Source organism: Argiope bruennichi, chromosome 7 (genome assembly GCF_947563725.1).
Source record: "Argiope bruennichi chromosome 7, qqArgBrue1.1, whole genome shotgun sequence".
Taxonomy (NCBI): domain Eukaryota; kingdom Metazoa; phylum Arthropoda; class Arachnida; order Araneae; family Araneidae; genus Argiope; species Argiope bruennichi.
Genome location: NC_079157.1, coordinates 80340324 through 80357334, shown reverse-complemented (window position 1 = coordinate 80357334; position 17011 = coordinate 80340324). Strand labels below are relative to the sequence as shown.

At 29.3% G+C, this 17011-nt stretch overlaps 1 protein-coding gene across 1 annotated transcript in view; it reads right to left on the bottom strand.

Moving 5' to 3' along the window:
* Nucleotides 1-17011, bottom strand: part of LOC129974994 (fibrillin-2-like) — a 124278-nt gene that overhangs the window by 36554 nt on the left and 70713 nt on the right. The window contains exons 25-28 of the mRNA XM_056087843.1: nucleotides 12815-12919; nucleotides 8179-8304; nucleotides 5184-5273; nucleotides 1939-2067 (exon numbers count right to left, since the gene is read on the bottom strand). Of these exons, the coding sequence (XP_055943818.1) occupies nucleotides 1939-2067; nucleotides 5184-5273; nucleotides 8179-8304; nucleotides 12815-12919 (450 nt within the window). The remainder of the gene's footprint in view (nucleotides 1-1938; nucleotides 2068-5183; nucleotides 5274-8178; nucleotides 8305-12814; nucleotides 12920-17011) is intronic.

Genomic DNA, 17011 nt, shown 5'->3' with positions numbered 1-17011 from the left:
TAGTTAAAAACTAACTTTCCCGCCAAAAAAATCTTCCATTTTTCCCACCGCCAACTTTTCCGCCAAAAAAATCTTCCATTTTCCCCACCGCAAACTTTCAGTTATTTTTTTCTCCCAACAGAATTGAGGCTAGGGTTAACATTTTTCGGCGGATTATTTCAAACGATTCTGTTTATTTTCTTAATGTTTTATGCATTTAAAATTAAACATTGTTAATTAATCCATGTTTCACATTCATTCTGAAGTACTTTTGAATTAAAATAACACAGAATAAAGGAAATTAAAAATGTATGATCTGCATAGCGTTACCCCAACTGGCGTAGAAAAATTCACGCACTTGCGTTAACGTAACTGGCGAAGAAAATTCACGCATGCGCATTGTTTTCTGACTGTTGACATGGCAACCAATGGATGATTTAAATTATTTTTAGGTTAATTGGATGCTTTTGTAATTAAATTGTATTTGTCTTAGTTATATACTTTTTTGTATATGCTTATAGTTTTAAGTACATCGTTTTTTAAGTATTTTTTTAAACCTGTTTTCGACCGATTATTTTAAACGATTCATTTTATTTTTTTAGTGTTTGATGCATTTAAAATTAAACATTGTTAATGAATCGATCTGTTCATGATGAATCTGAGAAATTTTTGTTGACAAATTCTTGAGATATGACATAAATTAAGAAAGATATTCTTTAGTGTCCATAAAGTCTAAACGCTCAGTGACTCTATTATCAGTAATCATAGTATTAAAAAAATGCTTTCTTTCAGAAAAAATATTATTATATTAATTGCAGATTAATCATTTACACTTTAATTTAAAGCATAATTTCTAGGAGGGGTAACAGAAAATGAGAGAGATACATATCAGGCTATGACTGAAGGCCCTTATAATATTATGAGTGAATTATATGACTATCAAAATTTGAAGTTTTAAAATATTTTGCCGAAGAATCTATTAAAGTTGGAATTGCGTAAAATATTTAATGGTACGACCGGAGTTTAACCTCCTGCTTGGAGCAATTTTTAAAAATCGCCAACAACGACCTTGCGAAATGTTCAAAAGCAAAGGAGCAGATGTTCAATTATAGTGCATAATAAAGATTGCCAGATTTGGAGCGTTATCGCAACTTGGCGAAGAAGGGGGTTAAACTCCGGTTCAACCTATTTAATTTTTAAAATTTAAACGAACATTAGCATTGGCGAACCGGCTGGTCGCCAAAGGCGGCTAGTTAAATATATGAACACATTTTCAATAATTTACGTAAGTCATATCCGATTATAATCGCCTTATAATTTTTTAAAAGTTTTGATTAGTTAAGGTCTAAAACAGTAAGTATTTTTGTTTATGATATATTTAATCAAGTACATTAATACAATAATATGAAAATTTTAAATACGTATTAAAAATAATTAAAACGCATGTAATATATGAAAAAACATTAATATAAATAAAATATTATTAAAACATTAACTTAATATAAAACAGGTCCTAGAGTGTTATTCTAAGTTCAACGTACAAACTGTTAGTGGAGATAAAGTAAACTACCCCCCCCCCCCTCCCAAATCACTTAGAAGACTATGGCTATTGACATCAAAAAGGTGAAATAGCTGATGCTTTCCGCTCCTGCTGCAGTTAGATTTCAAAACTATAATTTTTTTTAAAAGCCTTTATCTATTACTTGCTTTTCATTTCTGTATCTTCATGTGTCACTTAACTCGTTCGGTGTCGTTTTCTATCATGCATTTCTGCATAATTATAGACTATTTTTATGCTTTGTACTTCCTTAGTTGTATTAGTTATATTTTATGTCGAATTTCAAACTATTCTGTACAAGTTATATTGTAGATAAATTAAGTATATTGTGCAACATACTCGTATTGTAATAATAGAATAACAGTACAAGTTTGGAAGTCTAGAAATATATATATACATACGTGCGGTTTTGTTCAATTCAGCATAAGTAGGATCGCAAACGCAAGTTGCTTCAGCTTTTTCAGAAGCTTTATAGCACCACCCAAGGAATCCGCAGTCCTTTTCGCATTTAGTTTTATCATCTTTGTATTCTGAAAAAGTCAAATAAGAGAATATTTGAAATTCAGGCAAGACAGAAGAGAGAGAGAAAGAGAGAATTTATTTTATGATTCATTCCGAAAAACATGTTACATCCATTTAAATATGAATCTTACAAAAGTATGCTTAAAATTGAATCAAAGGCTTTCAGAATGCAAGCCTCACAATAAAAACTTTGACAAATTAGTAATTAGTAATTCTACCTAAACTACTTACTCCTTGAAATGAGTATTTCAGGTTTTCTCATAATCTAGCTTTAAGTGAGACTTTCAAGAATTTTGAGTTTTTTTTCTTACTTTTCAGATAGTTTCAAGCAATTTCACCCTTAAATGATCGCAACATTCTCGGAACATAAAATATATTCTAAAGGGTGTCCCAAAATTAACGCAAGATTTGAATTTATCACCATTCGTTCAATAAAGTATTGGTAACTCTATTAAAAAAAACCATTTGACAGCTGATAGTTTAGAGTTAGTAAAAAGGGAGCGTTACATGATAGAACAACGTGTTTTCCTTTTTGAGCAATATTTCAATGATAATGAAAGTCTGGAAGCCACAGTTCAAAAATTTGAGAATTTACTCCCTAGATCGCGTGATTTAGCACCACTGGATTTCCTTTTATGGAGTTATTTGAAGTCAAAGGTCTATGTCAACTTGTCATCAGGCACGTGTATATTGAAGGAGGGAAATCAGCTCTGCATCAACGAAATTCATCCACATTTATGCAAAATGGTCATAGGAAATTTCGCAAAAGGCGACGTATTTTCCAGCAAAGCCGAGGAGGTCATTTTCCCTATGTAATATTCCATACATAACCCTCTCCTGTATACCTAACGATTCAATAAAAAAATATAAATAAAAAAACCATGTTTTTTAATGATTAGTAATTAAAGGTTACAAATTGCAACCGTGTCTATTAAATACAACGACCACCAGAAGGTTGGCAATCTGTTTCATACCGAACATTTTTATATTGACGAATCTTTAAGTTTTTATTATGATCGCGTTTATAATTTTCTTTTTGTTTAATGGCTATTAGGTCCATAATTGAGTGGATTTATTCAATTTCGCAGGTTCTACGTTTCTGCAATTCATCTTCCAATCAGAATAGGAATGCTCTAGGTCGAGATTCTACTAAGCTAGAATGGCAACAAACTTGCTTATTTTGATCACTTGCAATGTTCACACACTCGATCGAAAAGGTTTGTATTCTAATTGAAAGATTTGTAACATCTTCTGGCACCTGCCGGATACCCTAAAAGTTACATTAATAATCCAACGACAGCTATTACAATAATGATCCAACAGCCATCAGCTGAGTATTTTATTTTGAATCATCAGATTAAATCAATTTTTTGATCGCAGTCGTTTAATTTGCAAACATGCCTGATTTATGTAAATGGTAACCTGATTACATATGAAAGTCAGTAAAAATATTGGTTTTCCACAAAGCGATATTGCCATGCGTAATATAATTGTAACTGTAATTTTTCCTCTCCTATAAAAAGTCGTTTTGTTTCAAATCGATGTAGTCATTCTTTTACATTCCTTCCTCAACCATGGTGAAGGAAGGATGCAATTTATCGAACGGATTTTCCTCTAGGTATGAAGAAAGCACTGCTGAAAGCAGCGGGAAGATTCGGCTGCTCCATCAAACAGTAAAATATCAGTCACTCGCTGGTCTGATGGGTCAGAAAGAATGGGGGCATTTATAACTACAGTACACTCCAAAGAGATAAAAAATTGTTATACAAATTTACACGAAAAGGAATTATCGGAAATGTTATGGGAGAAAAGACGAATACATATAACAAATATACAATCAAGGCTTTAGTAATAATCGTGATTGCTCCAAAATAAATAAATAAAATTAGGAGAAATTGAAGGAACCTTTAAAAACCTTGAAGATATATTGAGTGGAATGGAAATATGTGTAAAGATTCATCATTTTCAAATCAAAAATAAAACGGATAGAAAAAAAAATAATTGTTACGACATGCTTCGAAGTAGCGGGTTTAAATATAAATAAATTTAAGAGAAATAAAAAATATATATAAATAAAATAAAGAGAAAGGAAAGAACCTTTAAAAAACTTGATGATAATTGAACGGAATAGAAATATGTGTAAAGATTCATCATCTTCAAATTAAACAGATAGGGGGAAAAAGTTATTGCCACGATATGCTTCAACGTAAAGGGTTTATACCACGTCGCAAGATTCTAGTTATAAAACAATTGGCAATGTTTTATACATCCACTGCATCATGTTTTGAATTATCTTTTTCACATGATCGCTCGTGGAAAGACAAACTCACTTCAATTGGACAGACTCCATCCAAAATTCCATGCAAATCTAAAATTTGTGTGTAAAAAAAATTTCATGCCAGGTTTACACTCGGTTCGATATAAGGTGGCCAATAGGCAGAACATGCATAGAAATGATAATAAATGTTGTTCAATCGATGGCAAGTAATTGTCCTGACGGGACAACAACATGCAGCTGTATTGTATTTTTTTCTTACTGCGCATGCGTTTGTAGAAGTAGGCGGTTTTTTTGTAGAATTTGGCGGGTTTTTCTTAAATTTTCATTTATAGATTAATTCCGAAATTTTTTGCTCTATGTTTTTTCTAATGCGAGGTTGTGTTTTTTTAAATTTTATTTGCCATTTCTTTTCTATAGTTTTTCAAATTTAAGTATGTTGACATTTTTTTTTTATTTCACCAAGTTTCTTTGGGTAAATATCCATCATTTTAATACGATACGCAATGAAAAAGAAAAATTCAGGGACGACAGAACGGCAATTTATAGTCAAGCAAGGAATGTCTGAATATATCTTATAAAATTGTGGCAAAATCAGCCTTTTTCTGCGCATGCGTTGCCTACTGGCAGTCTTCTAACTGGCCCGGTATCATACCAGGTTTCATTCATCAAGATAACGAGGTCACTTTTTTAGACTGACATAATAACTTTTTTCCCGTGCGTTGAACGCACAAATTTAAAAAATACGAAATTTTTCACAGACTAATGAAAGCAGTCAAAAGATTGAATTGCGGAAATTGCTACACATACTAAATTATGAATGTGAACAAATTTTTTAATGATACTTACTACATTCGCCGTCTTCCTCATTGCGGGTCATTCCATCAGGGCATTTTCCCTTGCAACCTTTCCTTTGACCAGGCAAGAAACAATTTCCATCTACGTAGAGAAGAAATTCAATAATAAAGGCTTTTTATTATTTTGAGTCATGAAATTTTTACTGTTTTTCAATTCATTTAATTTTTATCCATTTTACCAATAAATCTATTCTAATCAAGTGCCTTTAGTTAATTTTTAATTCATTATATGCAATATATACCTCGTAGTGGAAAAATGTTCTAAAAAGGTGCATATAAATTCTATGTTTTTTTAAAAGTTAAATTTTGAAAAATTATGAATTCTAAATTTTTTATACAGCATCCTGAGGATGATAGTTGTTTAAAATTAATGTGAGATATACTTAAGAAAAAAATATCAACTTTCGATCCTTTGAAATTTGTGGATCACATTCAAAATATCATCGTAATTTTTTTGTATTTATTTAAAAACCAAACAAAGGATCACAAACAGATATACAGGCCTATTTATCTATTCGAAAAATAGATTTTGTAAATAATGAAATATTTTAATTTTTGCTACTGTTATCATCAATCTGAAGAACGGTAATTAAAAAAAACATTTCTACAATAAAAGTTGCTCAAAATGTCTTGTTTCGCCTAAAAAAATACGGAAAAACAACTCCGAAATATAGCTTTCTTATATAATATGCAAAATTATTAATAGAATTATTTACATGTCATGGGGAAACGATTTATCTGTTATATCTACTAGTTTTAGATTCTCTTTCACAATGTATATTTTTTTGAGAAATGCTAAATAAAATTATCCAAAAGATTGAAATCTGGCTATAGTACTATTCATTCTCCGGTTCTCTCGATTCAGTAATGTTAGTTGCAGTTCTGAAATTAGAGTGTATCAACATCTCAGCATGTTGAAACCACGTTATTAATCAATCTCAAACGGGAAATAATTCCTTCATATAATTAGATAATATATGAAGGTTGTAATATAATTAGATAATATAGGATATTTTCATACTGAGTAAAAATTAATCATCGAAGCGATATAATCCAATTAAACTATTCATGCATATTTTGGATAGGACATATCAGACAAAAGCATATACCTATTAATAGAATATTATGAGGGCTTTCTGGAGACAATAAATGATTATTGTAAAAATACTTTCTTGTCTTGCCTATAAATTCTGATTGATACAGGATATATTATTCATTAAAGAATTGGTTTGCTTAAACTAAAACTGCAAAAATCAAAGCATAACTCCTGATCTCTATATTCAAAACACGATTACAGGCATACAAATAAATAATTTTATTCTGAACAAATTTTAATATTAGGGTCTTTCCAGCGAGCTGTAGAACCTCATATCTCGTAATTAAAAGAAATCTAAAACCTAATAATGCATTAGAATGTAATTTCAGTTTTATACTAATCCTTAGGAATTTCTTTGAAGTGACAGCTAGAATGACCTTCAAATAATGAGATTTAAAACTTCATAACACTACCAGTTTCAGTTGTAAAGGTATTAATTATATGTCATAAAAATTATTTTATGATATATAATTAATAATATCGGGGAATAATATAAAAATGTTAATTCTGTAATTTTTAGAAATATTTTTCTTGACTCAAACAATATATGTATTTCAGCTGATAATATTTTTCCAGTTACTATTAGGTTATATCTAACAGTTTATATATTAACTCTTGTTCCATAATCAGGATGCCTATCCCGCATAGGTAAATTTTTTTTGAATGCAGTAAAAACATGTTATTCCATATAGAAATTTCAAATAAGAAGCAATTTTCATGATTTTATGAATACTTTATTCTTTGAGAAAATATGTATATCATATTTTACTTGATTTAATATAGCATTTAACAATTTTTGTTTTCCTTTATAGGGCATAATTCCGGGGAATTGAGAAATAAAATTTTTTATAGTTATATCATGATAAATTGATGATGTAAATACCAAAACATCAGACGTTCATTGATTTATCATTTAATTTATGAAATAAGCTGTGATTTACCAGGATATGTTTATCAGAGATCGTTCAGAGGAAACTGAAAGTGGTAAGCATATTTATCACTGAGCGATAAGGGTAAAAATATCATCGAATGCTCAATATTAAATATACTTACCACTTAATTTTAGGTAATTTAAAACAACTTTACATGGTTTTTTTAGTTATAAATCATGAAATTATTTGGAATTCAAATTCAGTAATGTCTTACATTAAAGTTTGAAGCTCACTTTGTATTTTTTAGATTTGATGGGTGGATTGCTACATAAAAATAAAAAATGTCCCAGTCTTATTAATAAAATTTTAGCCACGTTTTGTGTTAATAAATAAGCTAAAATGTCGTAAATTATAGTATTCAAATACTAAATATATCGAAAATAAAGTCAAAATATGCATAAAATCATTAACAGGAAGATTCCGAATGTTAAGATATTCCAACTACATCAAAAGTTTTTGTCCTTTTTTAAAAGTGAATGTTGAGTTTAAATTAAAAAAATTAAAAAGAAATAATGATAATTAAATATTAGAATGTTTTAGATATAAGGAACACAACACAGTGATGTTACATTTCTGAAAACTTTTACATGGGTTAAAATTTAATGACAAATGTTAGAACTTAATGTCCTCTACGAAAACCCTTACATTGTGAACGGGCAGTGATAAGCATAATTTCCACTTTTGAATATAAATTATATTTAACTGTAGATTTAATATATTTCTGAGTTATTAAGATAGCTCAATCAAATATTAAGCATCCGATTACAGTATTTACCTTTCTACAATGCTTTTTTGAGCCCTCATAAAAAATCCTTTGCAGGTGGAAAGAATGTATACCAGAGAACTATGAAGAGTTAAACAATTCACCAACCACAGATGATTATAAAGTTAAAAAAATATTACGAATTACCAAGTTTATAAATTCCTATAACAGGTAAATATGAAAGAGAAGCTATTACCTTGACATCTTTTACTAAGGTAAAATTTGGAATCAGACTTGCAGGAACATTTAACCAATCCGGAATCACTGTTTTCTTCGCACTTTGTATCATTAAAGCATTTATCAAGACTGCACAAATCCTGTCCTGCAAAATATTTTACAGAAACATTAGTTCTCAAATAAAGATATTTTTAATAATAAAAATAAGAAACTTGTTCTTGTGGTTCAATAATATTGATCCACCACAAATTGGAATTTTATTTCATTTAAATAGATTTGTTACCAGTGTATTGCTTATTTGTGATATTCATGTTGATAGCAATACGCAGCATTAGGATCTTATTTATATACATTATATTAGGGAAGACATTATTTATTATAAATTAGGAAATGTGAAATAACCTTGTAAGTGATTACAGACAAGTTCAGTTCAGTTTTATTGTCCTATTTTAAAGCAACATTAGGGTGATTTTAGGATGGACCTCGTAGTTTTGAACCATGGTTAGATGGCAGGGACGACACCTGAGCCAGCATCTTCCTCTCCAAGTTTCCACATGACACCAACGGGAGGACGTTTGGCGCCAACAGATTTAGCATGCACCAGACCCGCTTGCACTACGCTTCTGGATGTGCGACTCTGAACCCGCTTCGACATTGGAATTGAGTTTCGAGCCTGAAAGACCCCGGTTCCGAAACCAAGTTTAGACAGTGTGAAATACCCTTCTCCAGCGCGAAAAACTTTTTTACAAGACATATTTATTTGTTATGTCAACAATCATGGAATCAACAGATAAATAATAAATCACGTTGCATACAACCTACGATTACATCCTGGTCTTGGTAATCCAATGCGTGAGCTCGATGTCAAATTGATAAGACTCCGCATTGGTCATACTCATTTAAGGCACAAATATCTTCTATTTGGTGATAGAGCTCCTCTATGTTTGAGATGTTAAGTGATTTTTCATTTCGTCATATTTTTATTGAATGCCCTGATTTTAATCTTCATCATTTACGGTTTTTTTTTTTTTTAAATCCTTATTACTGGACGTGCCAACTTTGTTGGGTGAAATTCCTCCCAGAAATCTTTTTAAGTTTATGAAAGCAATTGGTTTTTATCATTTTATATAAATTCCATATTTTTAAAACTTTTTTAACACATTACTGTCTCGTTTTAAGGTTTTAATATAGACCTTTAATGCATCTTTTGCTCTTACTAAAGGTTTTAAGTTTAAATTAAAAAAATCTTTTATTTATCATACGTTTGGCGCAGTATAGCCTTTCCTGGCCCTCATGCCATTAAAGCAGACAACCAACCAAACAAACGAAGCCGCGACCTCACCACCACTCGACCGCACCCCGTGATTAAAGATAAGGTAATCAATCAAGGACTAGACCCATTTTATAAATGAAGAACTTAACTGGATGTTGCCAGATATACTTACTTAGATACACAATGCCGCTAAATGTGTGACAGGAATCATAGCTTATTATAAATATTATTACACTTCCCATTTTAAAAGTTTAATGACTAAAACATATTAACTAATAAAAAGCATTTGAAATAATGAATGAATAATTATAAGAGTTAGCAATATTTTAGTAATTTTGGCTGGCGAATAACACAGCCAAAGCGTTTTAAATAATGAGGAACCAAATAACTTTGGTTGGAACTCACTTCAGGATCTCTGGAAGAACAAGGGTCATTAGGAAATCTTGATTGTTGTGAGGGAGTCTTAGCAGGATTCTGAGTAGAATAGACTGGTGCAGGACGAACAATACATTCCTGTTCTTTTTTGGGGGGAAATATAAGCTTTGATATAATTGATAACTTTTGAATTTTGCCTTAAAATATTCCCCTCAGATGTAGTGACAAAATAATTTGGAGAACAGGAAAAAAGAAAAAAAGAAATGGTAGGAAGAACCAATTTCGACGAGCTGTTTTTAATTTAACGATGTCACTTTTTACAAACAATGAAACACTTTTGTTCGAAGTCTTGGTATTCGATTGTTGTTTCGCTCATTTGTCGTAGAGACCCCCAATGATGATTTTCTAGATAGACATTGAGATGAGTAAAGGATATAAGGCACGAGTACGATGTTCAAAATGTCGTTGAGTGGAAGAAGGCAATTCTTTACGGAAAATATTTCGTCAGTTGAAGAGACATGATTTGTGATCATTTTTTCCTATCTTGCATTCTTTTAAAATGAATTTGGCTATTTGTGCATAGCTCTCAGCTAATCCATTCGATTTAGGATTATAGGGGTTTAAGCTTGATGTTTGATTCCCCAAGCACGTACGAAATTATGAAAAGTATGTGATCCATACAGTGGACCATTATCCGACTCTAAGATATCTCATATTCCATGGGTGACATATCTGTCTTTTAAATAATTAATTATAACTTCAGAGTTAGAATATTCGAGCCATATAAATCAAAATATCTGGAATAGCGATCAACTATTCAGGTAAGCTTAAATATATCTGTAGCGACACTGTCAGAGGAAACAAGGCCCTGGTTTCATCAATAAAGGTTCTGTATTGGGAGAATTGGAAGTTTGTTAACACACTGGACAGTTTCAGACATTCATTTTTAGGTTCTCTTAAACAGTCTTCTTTGAATAAAAGATTATCGTACTCTGATAATTCTATTATATAGTTCCAATACTTTCGAAGCTAATGTGGAACTTCATGGATAGAATTCGGATAGCTATTCATAATTGAAAACTTGAGTTAATGCAATTCTGTATCCTCATTGACTGCAGACAAATGTTCAGGATTGATTGTTATCGGAAGTGTTAAATCTAAAAAGAGTTCGAAAATTTCTTATTCTTCAATGGATATTTCTAAGGATTCAACTTTGCAATAAAATTTTAAGGCATCATATATTACAATATTTGAGCATCGTTATACACCATTTTTGGAGAATACATAAGTGTATGAAACGATAGACGTTATAAACAAGGTGATGCTGATTGCAAAATGTTTTTGGCAATCGTTTCTAAAGGCTTGTGACTGGTTTCAATTTATTTACTCATATTTAATTTTATGACTCCGAATGAAATAAGTCACTCGGAAATGACTGAAAATATAAAATGACTTTATTTACACTAACTTTATTTTATTTCTATGAAGGGAATTATTTACTTATAAATAACTGAAATTATAAAATAAATTTAGTTATCCTTATTTTTTTTACTTTAAATTAAATTATTTATTCAAACTGGTTTTTCAATTAACTGTTTGTGTAAGGTAAATTATAAATGCTTTGAGCCAAGAAATTATTTATTATTAGGATCACTCAACTCTTTAGTTGAAAAAGTATTTTCAAGGAAAATCAGTCATGAAATAAATAAATCTGAAACAATTGGAAAAAAAATTTATTTTTCAGCTGTCTGAAAATATATGAATTATGAAATAATTCTTTCTTAATTAATTGTATGCATTAAAAGAAATAGCAAATTTAAATAAGTAGAATAAGTTTAATAATGGAATAATCTTTGTGAAATAATTATATATATTTTTTATTTGAATTAAAGAATAAAATAATTGTTGCAATTGAAATTAATATTGCTAAGGGATTGTTAAGTTTCACAGTTAAATTCGAAAATAACATATCTCACGATATAAACTTTCTCATTCATACCTTATTGATATGAAAAAATTTAGCTAATTACTTCGAATTGTTACTTTTGCTTTGCAATAACTTATTATCCTCACCATAATCTACCACACTCAGTGGCACGACAGCCCATGACCTACAATGCTTAAATCTGCTTTCGTGACAGAGGGACATGAAATGCAAGGCCCTCTGTGGTCGGCTTAGCATGGAACCCCAAGTGTTTAGTTCCCAAGCTTGCTTGGTCCTCAGTTTATCGACCCGCGGAAGGAATAAAAGATCGAGTTGCCCTTGCCCAGCCCAAGGATCGAACCTCGGACCTGTGCGTTGGGGGTACGAAGCACTACCCCTACGCGACCGGGCTTATATTCACCAAAATCACCTTTCTTTAATATTGTGGTTTAAATTTATTTTTTTATGAAAAAATAAAAAAAAAGTTATTCGAAAATTCTGACTTTATTCAACCTAAATGTTTCTTTATGCACAAGTGTTATTTACCAGTTTCTGTCAAATGCAAAGACTTTATTATTGTATTATTATTTTCTACCTTCTATCTACATGACAAACCCTCTTTTTCACATTCAGTTAAGCTCTTTTCTTATTCAGTATTAAATAAATTCCTTTTAAAATAAAAAAAAAACCGATGAAACATTTGAAAAATAATGAAAATTAAATTCAATTATCTGGCCTTTACGAATTTTTTCAACATTATATACTATTTTGATTCATTTTTTAAAATTTTAAATAATTGTTTCGATTACAGTTATATTATTGTATTTATTACATTATATTATATTATGTACGCACACACACACACACACACACACACACACGCACACACACACACACACACACACACACACACACACACACACACACACACACACACACACACACACACACACACACACACACAAATTCTTTCGTTTTGTGTGATATTCTACTGTATAAGCTTTATGGTTTGTTTTACTGGCTAAATCAAAGCAATGAAATATTATGATTGATTTGAGTCAATCATGTAAAGTCACTACTTACGTTCGCATGTTTTGTTCACCATCTTGTAATTTTCCTTGCATTTACAAGTTCCACCGCTGCAGTCTTGATTCTCACCACACTCAGCCTTGAAACATTTGTCGATTGCTAAAGAATTAAAAAAAAAAAAAAAACTGTGAACAGGGACATAGCGAGGGCCTGAAAATACCAGCTCTAGAGATCAGTTCCACCAACTCATCGAAAACATATTTTTAAGGCTGTATAATATGCATATCCCTTTACATCTTCATAATATAATGTATAATATACTTTTCGGTTCAATTAATTTTTAACTTGTTGTTGTGTCACTCGGTCTGATATTTTTTACATGTTTTTTTATTAATATGAATTAACTATTTAATATAATTGTCAAAAAAAATCCACTAAAATTATTTCGATATTTCAGTATTTGTGAAAAAGTGTTAATACTTATAACATAAAATATTTATAGTAAAGTCATCACATTTTCACATTGACTAGTATAGGCTAAGCAAAATGATTTTTTTAATATGAGAGATTCTTTTATATAAATTATTATGACATGCAAAATTTTACTATCGCTTGAATTTTTATTTTAAATTAAAATGAGAAAGTTCCTTGCATCAAAGAATTTTTTCTATAAAATATAGAATGCTCCAATCGATTTATTAAAAACAGCATAAAGCTAATTTTTTTTCATATACTCTTAAAAATTTTGAAAAAATATGTTATAAAAATTAATTGAGAATTTGAGTAATAATTGAAATATATGTTTGCAGGATATAGAGACGATTACCGTTTCAAACAGTTGATGTAAAACCCCACAAATCATTAATAAAAAATAATTCAATATTAAAATTATTTTTTGATAACATGGAACTTTTAAACAATTTTCAGCTTAAAGAGATGTTTTTCAATATCAAGTAGGAAAAAAATCTTATTTAAACATCTTTTTATCCACGATTTTGACTATTTTAAATTCAGTTTGCTAAATGAATCGTTGACGCACGTTCGATGAATGCATAGTTCTTAGGTGATAACAATTATCTATTTAATTTCTTAATGAAGTCCATCCTTATGCTTTATGATATTTGAATAAAATTTATTAAATAATTTGCGTTCCTAAAATGTACGAAAATTAAAAGCTTCAGATTTTTTTAAATACAGATTAACAACTGGAAGATTATATCACGTAAAAGAGTTAACGATGTATCTTTTATTTAAGCTTATAAACTAAAGCAGAAATTTAAAATAAATTTCAAAAATGAAAATAAATATCTCAAATGCATTGAAAAGGAATTTTTATTTTCTCGTATATGAAATATTTAGAGAGAAATTATTATAATTGTCAAAAAAATTCGAAATCGAAATTTTGATGAATCTTTACGTTTCAGATATTCTTGAGTTCAATATGCACATTATTGTTACCAAGTCTATTTGTCTGTTGATGATAACTCAAAAAATCTTTGAGTGAGACGAATAAAATTTGGCATATGGTCCATGCTTCAAAATTGTAAATTTCTTACAAATTTTGAGTAAAATGCATTCAGTGAATGTCTATGTTTCCAACTAATCGAAAGAAAGTTAAAATAATAGCAACAAAATAGAGAAAGCAAGATGGACAAGATTTAATATGTTTATTTATCTTATAAAATGCAGATTTTCATCAAATTTTGAATAAATTCTTTCTAAAATTTGATCGTATATCCACCTGCACTTTTGCATGCATGTAAAAATAGTACTAAAAAGCAAAAGCTAAATAATTCCCTTAAAATCTGTTAATGGGATGAATTTTCTATACTTTTATGTGTTTGTACATGCGATAAACTCAATGTAAATGCGAAATATCAAAAATAAATAGCAGATAAATGTAATTTGGTACCCGGTTTTAGCGTCTAAAATGTAAACTTTTATCAAGTTTTTAAAGGATTCACTGTATTTTCGCATGTATTTAAACACGATTACGCAAAATCGCAATATATCGTATAAATGAAATCTAGTTGAGCAGTTTCATCACCTAAAATATAATTCCGAAGAAAATTTGAAACTAAATCTATCAACAAGTTGACCGTTGTTGTTACTAAAACTGCAGTTATGTGGTAAATTTTTGTTTCAATCGGTTAAAAATAAGGTATCCAAAATGCGTATTATATTTTCATCTATTATACAGCGAAACATATTCATATGCGGTATTCTAACAATAAAAATATGCGCTGTTGTCTCAATCAAAATCCACAATTTTTAAACGAAGGCAGAGATAAGAACGCTATTCAGGGACATAAGAGAAAAATCCAGAGAGAATTCTTCTAATGATTTCTTTTACAATTAATAACTGGAAGTTTAGAAAACTCTACCTACACCATTACTCTATGAAGCTTTCATTTAGAGTTTTTTTTTCTTTTGAATACCTAGAGTTTCTAATATGACTTTTAGACAAAGTTCAAAAGAATCCAATTCAATGTTTGTTCAAAGTTGATGGAAAACCAATTATGATACACTAAATACTCTTTCATAAAACAATGAATGCAAACATAACTCCGAAACAACCAGAAGAACAATATAGAAGGCAAAATGTGAAACGTTTTGTAATTTATATGCTATTTTTATATTCTGCGTAACAGTCAATAAACTTTGTTTAACCCTTTTTTGCATGATTGTTTTCTGTTTTTGTGAAATAAATCAAAGTGATATAATTCATGCTCTAGATTAAAGGGGAAAAATGTTTAAAAAGTTATAGTATAAATATATAATATAAAATAATTAAAAATATAGTATTATAGAAATATCCATCGTTATGCAAATTTACAAGTTAAACTCGGTACAAAATCTTCCATGTCCCTCTCTTTTAAAATTCTCCACTCATTATCACTTTTATGCAAAACAAATATCAGATTAGTTATAAAAATATTCAAGAAATCGCACTTTTCTAACAACCAAAACAAACAGCGAAATGACAAGTTCAAATCCCATATGAAGATCATAACATTTGATTTTTTTGACAGCTACATTCTCTATCATGCAATAATCGTGAAAAAAGTTACCAGCAACAACCAATGTACAGTACACTTGTTTTGAGTACAGTTTTTTGTTCACTAAATTTAATGATAAAAATTTTCATCATCATGCATAGAAGGGTTCAATTCTTGAACCCTATAATTAATATGAAATGACTTTAATCCTTCTAGGAAAATTTCTGAATAAATTCTATTTTTATTTTTACTGATTAAGCTGCAAAATTATTTCTTGATTATTGAAACAGTAATTTTTAAAAAGAACAAAGTTTAAACATTTGAAATTTTTTAAAAAAATAATCTTGGACTCACGAATTGCAAATATCAAAAACAACTTTGAATTCCTTTCTGTAATTTAATACCTATAATTTGAAATATATTTTAGCTAGTAAACTATAAAAAAATTAATAAATGTTTCTTGAAAACTATGTATCACACAGCTAAAAGAGTTGCTTGATAGGTTTTGTTTTCCAGTAATATTATATTTTCACCTGAAATTACATAGCTTTGTGCAAATAGTTTTCATAAAAGAGTTTACAATTAACATCATAAATTTTTACCTACTAATCGTTTTAATTAGGAATTATATATACCACAACACCTTTAGAGGTTTGGGAGCCAAGAGTTGTCTTTTGTATCGCTTTTATCAATTCAAAAACAACCCTTTTTTTTAATGAATCTAAAATTAATTTTAACAAATAGTAATATTGGGAATGCCAAAAATTGGTACAAAATCATATATTTAGAAAATCTACTAAAATTCTCATGTTTAATGAATAAAATTGTTGAAGCATAAAAGTCAACATTTCTTAAGTTTCCATTTTTTTTTCGACATTGATCGTTGTAAGATATTTATTCAGAAATAAAATTTTTTTTATAAATAAAAGGAATATTATTTTTTTAATACAACCAGGGCTTCATGAAATTCTTTATGTGATTATGTAAGCAAAACTCTCTGTTGATGATAAATAATAATTGGATGTAATTTTTTTTAATAATGGAATTTTTAATGCACCAAATAAGGTACCATAACAATGGAATAAATATAAGGTCTGATGATAGTGAAAGGCTATATTTTAGCACAATTTCGAAAAATAATCATTCATTGTACATTTTGATATGGTCTGCTTATAAAAAAAGTCCTAATATTGGAAGAAATTAATATATTTGTTCTTATAGAATTTTAAAACTTCATTACTGCAAATTCATG